This window comes from Alligator sinensis, unplaced genomic scaffold (assembly GCF_000455745.1).
Source record: "Alligator sinensis unplaced genomic scaffold, ASM45574v1 scaffold667_1, whole genome shotgun sequence".
Classification (NCBI taxonomy): Eukaryota; Metazoa; Chordata; order Crocodylia; family Alligatoridae; genus Alligator; species Alligator sinensis.
Genome location: NW_005842636.1, coordinates 257,110 through 260,551, shown reverse-complemented (window position 1 = coordinate 260,551; position 3,442 = coordinate 257,110). Strand labels below are relative to the sequence as shown.

The window sequence follows — 3,442 nt, the reverse complement described above, 5'->3', positions numbered from 1 at the left end:
GACTCAGGACCCATCTTGAGCAGGGCTCGTGGACAGAGGTGATACCTTTTATTAGACCAACACGACTTTTGCAAAAATAAATTCTTTGAAATTGCAGCATGAATGACGCCAGCACACAGCTGCGGGGCGGCCGCGCTAGGCCGATGCCTCTTAGTAGGAAGGAGGAGCTAGGTCCGCGAGGGGTGACGTCACCCAGCGCCCCTAGCCCCGCCTACTCGCGGGGTCGGCACTGTGTCACCGCGTTTCCCTTCCCCCGGCCCGGCGGAGCGGATTGGGCGGCGCGCCCGGAAGTGGCGCGCGGGATAAAGCGGAAGCGGGGGGCGGGCGCGGCCTCTTTGGCGCAGGCGGCCGGGGAAGATGGTGAGTGCGCGGCGCGGCGCGGCCAATCCGACTGCATCTGCCGCGGACCCTGGTCGGTCCGGCGCTCCCTCCCGGCTGAGCCGCCCGACGGCCTAGGGGAGGGATCCTGGCCACGGCTTTCTCCTCGCAGCCCTAAGGAGGGCGCGCTGGAAGTGCCGAGGGGGTGGGGAGAGGGGTCCGCACTGGGTAAGCTTTTGCACCCTTCAGCCCTGTGCTGCTCTCGACAGAGCTGTGCTTGGGGGCTGAGACGTCTCGGGCGTGTGAACCGGAGTATTTCTAAAGCCTTAGGAAGCAGTATAAAACGTAGGGGAACTTGAAAGGGTGTAAAGAGCTGTGGGAAGCACCTCCTGAGCTTGGAAGCAGCTGCCAGACCATGGAAAGGGGGCAGGGCCTAGAGACACTGGTCACGTCTTTGCTTTGCGAAACGGGCGCATTTCTGTGACTTCTTTTTGTGACCTGTGTCAGGCTGTATTTTAATACTGTGCTCTTGGTTTTTCAATGCTCTGAAACGTGCTTCAGACGAAGGGAACGTCATCCTTTGGGAAGCGCCGCAATAAGACGCACACCTTGTGCCGTCGCTGTGGATCCAAGGCGTACCATCTCCAGAAGTCTACTTGTGGGAAATGCGGGTACCCTGCCAAACGCAAGAGAAAGTGTAAGTTGCTACAGGAGTTTTTGTCTGGGGGTGGGGAGGGGGGCGGGAATAGCAGTGTTTCATCATTTATTTGTAAACAGAGCCATCTTATATTTGGGGAGGGATAGGAGTGTGTCTTTCTCTTGGAGAAAAGCAGAATGTATGCACAAGGATCTCCATGCTGTTTGGTAGTATATTGGAGTTGTGCCTAACAGCAGCAAAAAGCTCCATATCTGGCATGGAAGAATGAGCCCTTACTCATTGTACTTGCATACCGTGGTGCGTGAAGTATACACAGTCCTCCAAATACGGCCTGTGCACCATGTCCCCCATGGGAACAGTTTTTTTTTGATGTGCGTATGTTATGTTTGTGTGCTAGTTATTGTTCCTTTACCTTGAGAATGGTGATCCTTCAGTATCTGCAGGGTACTGTACAGCTAAATATGTAGGTTATGCAAAATTAATTAAAGTAATAAATTATGTTGCAGATAACTGGAGTGCAAAGGCTAAAAGACGCAACACCACTGGTACTGGTCGTATGAGGCACCTGAAAAAGGTCTATCGTCGATTCAGGTACATAACTGAATATTTGCTTTCAGCAAATGACTCTGTTATGTGGCATTATGTGAACTTCAGATTCCTTTTAAAAAACCATTATCCAGCTGAGCATTTAGTACTGCTTTTAATGTATCCTTGCAGTATAATCTTAAATAGTTGGTTACTTCTGTGATTTTAAAGGGTATTTGAGAGTTCAGATATGTTAAGATCAACAGTTTTGTTTTTATACTGAAGTGTTGGCTGAAGCTGGAGGGTTCTTTGTTTTGATTCAGATACAGGTGATGGAAGCTACAGTGGAAATAGTATTTGCTTGGAGTGTAACCCAGTTTTCATTTAGTTATGAATTTGAATTAAACAATGCAATTTACTTTTAGGCATGCAACTATAGTTTACACTTCTGGTAACAAGTTTTTAACTAAAGGAACCTGCCATTATTTTCTGCCACTTCATGACAGGTTCTGCTTTCCTCACAGATGTGAAATTATGTCTTTACTTGTGGCAGTACATTCCCTCTGATCAGCTTATTCTTTCATCTCATACATTGCACGTTGTCAACTTCAATTAATTTGTGGGGGGGGGCTAGATATTCTGTTGAAAAACCTCAAAGAAATGTGCTAATAAAAGGACACTTTCATGCAACAAATTACTTTATCATTTGCTTAGCTCATTTACAGATGTGCTTATTTTGCCAGACATGATAATAATTGGACAACCATTAAATATAAAGTTTGAGTTAATGACAGCAAACATGCTAGACAATGATGTAGTCTAGTCTTGTGGTGGTCAGCCTCTTGGTCTCCAAGGGCCTAATGCTGCACCTGCCTGGCCCTGTGTACTGGGATCAGGTGCCTGAACTAGTGTGCAGGGCCTGGGGCTCCTTGCAGGTCCAGAAATTTGGCAATGGTGCCAGTGCAATCTTGCTAAATCTCTGGGCTTGTTTGGAGCCTTGCAAGACAGAAGACATGGAGCTGCAGGTTGGATCTGGCCCACGGGCTAAGGTTGAGCACCCTGGTCTAGTTAGTCTATGTTTTAGCCAGAAGTTTCATGATTTCAAAATGCTGTGCCTCAAATCAGAAGCCTTTTGAAATGGATGTAAATTTTTAGGAATATGGAATGTTATTCTTAGCAGTGCAGAAAGTGCTTGTAGTGGGGTTATTTACACTGATCAAAATTCAGAGTAACACTTTCTAGCAAAGCAGTCATAGCATATCGCAGCATGTGCATTTCTGAAGCTTGGAGTGTCGCACCTAAAACACTTGTTGTACGCCTTACTCTGATAAGGCCTTTCCCTCTCCTTCCCGCCTCTGCAGTAAAAGCTGCTTTGCCAAAAGTGACCTTGGAGGGGACTTTTTTAGCCTTATTGTATTTCACTTTGCTTCGTTGGTATTTGGCACTACTGTTAAGATAGGTTTCTTCTACTTCCTAAAGTGAAAACTCTTTGATTTAAATCACTTCCTGGAAAAATATATCAGGGCAGGTCTTCAGCAAGAACCTTGCCTGAGTGAGCAATGCCAGTTGGAGTCCCATTATATTGAACTACATTGAAATTGACTTACTGGGAGAGAAGTGGTCTTACTGAAATATTAATGACAGCTTGTCAATGATGTTTCTCTTAAAAAATGTCTGAACATATGAGTTCAGAAGTGATTTCAACCTGTAACTGAGATAAGCTGAACCAAAAACATTGGAGTTTGAGACTTGCCCACAAATAGTACTATTTAGCATCTCATAAATAATTCCTTTCTAAAGGGTGGTAACTACTTGTTTTTCTGCATACAGGAATGGATTCCGTGAAGGAACTACACCGAAGCCCAAGAGAGCCGCTGTTGCAGCATCTAGCTCATCTTAAGGACATGTATTTGTTAAAATAAATGTTTTAAACCAGAACAA

The 3,442-nt window shown here is 45.9% G+C and overlaps 1 protein-coding gene and 1 non-coding gene across 2 annotated transcripts; both read left to right on the top strand.

Annotated features, from left to right (window-relative positions):
* Positions 1 to 206: 206 nt before the first annotated feature.
* RPL37 (ribosomal protein L37) lies at positions 207 to 3,442 on the top strand. The gene is made up of 4 exons (XM_006033461.3): positions 207 to 360; positions 880 to 1,015; positions 1,483 to 1,567; positions 3,332 to 3,442. The coding sequence occupies exons 1-4, from the start codon at positions 358 to 360 to the stop codon at positions 3,399 to 3,401; spliced, it is 294 nt and encodes a 97-aa protein (XP_006033523.1). The 5' UTR covers positions 207 to 357; the 3' UTR covers positions 3,402 to 3,442.
* Positions 3,144 to 3,224, top strand: LOC112551865. The gene has a single exon (XR_003096186.1). It is a non-coding gene; the product is annotated as a small nucleolar RNA SNORD72 (small nucleolar RNA).